General features: G+C 63.6%; 1 protein-coding gene across 1 annotated transcript; it reads left to right on the forward strand.

Annotated features, from left to right (window-relative positions):
* Positions 1-137: 137 nt before the first annotated feature.
* On the forward strand, positions 138-789 carry EMIHUDRAFT_119412 (hypothetical protein; the record flags this gene model as incomplete). Its single annotated transcript, XM_005767583.1, has 2 exons — positions 138-362; positions 586-789. Coding segments are annotated over 2 exons (429 nt in total), but the record flags the coding sequence as incomplete, so codon positions are not given.
* Between the last annotated feature and the right edge of the window lie 434 nt (positions 790-1223).

Raw genomic sequence — 1223 nt, forward strand, 5'->3', positions numbered from 1 at the left:
GAGAGGACGTCACAGTGTGCGAGGGGAACGACTGGTTGTGGCTCGTGCTCTGGCTGGTGGCGGTGCACCTCGTCGGCCTCTTCTACGCGCGACGGCGGCGCCTCGACTTGCTCGCGCACCTGCACCACCTCTCGCAGGCTGCGACCTCCTCCGCGGCCATCGTCTCGGACGCGGAGGCGTGCAAGCAGCTGCTCTCGAACATCTTCCCGCCCCAGGTCCTGCGCCAGATAGAAGAGCAGGAGCAGCGGCTGCTCCAGTACGACGGCGAGGGCGGCGAGGGCGGTGGCGAGGGCGGCGGCGGCGGAGGACCCGAGCGGAGCATCGCCCAGCTGCACACAGGGTGCTCCTTCCTGTTTGCGAAGGTGGGGAGATATGGGGAGATATGGGGAGATATGGGGAGATATGGGGAGATATGGGGAGATATGGGGGTGCTCCTTCCTGTTCGCCAAGGTGGGGAGATGTGGGGAGATATGGGGAGATATGGGGAGATATATGGGGGTGCTCCTTCCTGTTCGCCAAGGTGGTCGGGCTGGCTGCCGCTCGTTGGCGTGAACAGCGTCTCTTCACACCCACTGCTGTGGATAGGTGGTCGGGCTGGCGGAGCTCGTTGGCGACCGCATGCAGCGGCCCCGCACGATCCTGCTGCTACTCCAGTCCATCTTTGACCGCTTCGACCGCCTGACGGAGACGTTTAACGTGCAAAAGGTGCGCAAGACCGTCAACGAGTCCTACATGGTTGCCGCCGGCCTTCCGGAGCCCGAGCTGCTCGGATCGCCAAACAAGCTGTGAACAGCGTCTCTTCACACCTCGAGCTGTGAGCAGGACCCCGAGCTGCTCGGATCGCCAAACAAGCTGTGAACAGCGTCTCTTCACACCTCGAGCTGTGAGCAGGACCCCGAGCTGCTCGGATCGCCAGACAAGCTGTGAACAGCGTCTCTTCACACCTCGAGCTGTGAGCAGGACCCCGAGCTGCTCGGATCGCCAAACAAGCTGTGAACAGCGTCTCTTCACACCTCGAGCTGTGAGCAGGACCCCGAGCTGCTCGGATCGCCAGACAAGCTGTGAACAGCGTCTCTTCACACCTCGAGCTGTGAGCAGGACCCCGAGCTGCTCGGATCGCCAAACAAGCTGTGAACAGCGTCTCTTCACACCTCGAGCTGTGAGCAGGACCCCGAGCTGCTCGGATCGCCGCAGCAGCGCGCGCTCGGCACGTGCGCGCTCGC

Source organism: Emiliania huxleyi (genome assembly GCF_000372725.1).
Source record: "Emiliania huxleyi CCMP1516 unplaced genomic scaffold EMIHUscaffold_483, whole genome shotgun sequence".
Lineage (NCBI taxonomy): Eukaryota > Haptophyta > Isochrysidales > Noelaerhabdaceae > Emiliania > Emiliania huxleyi.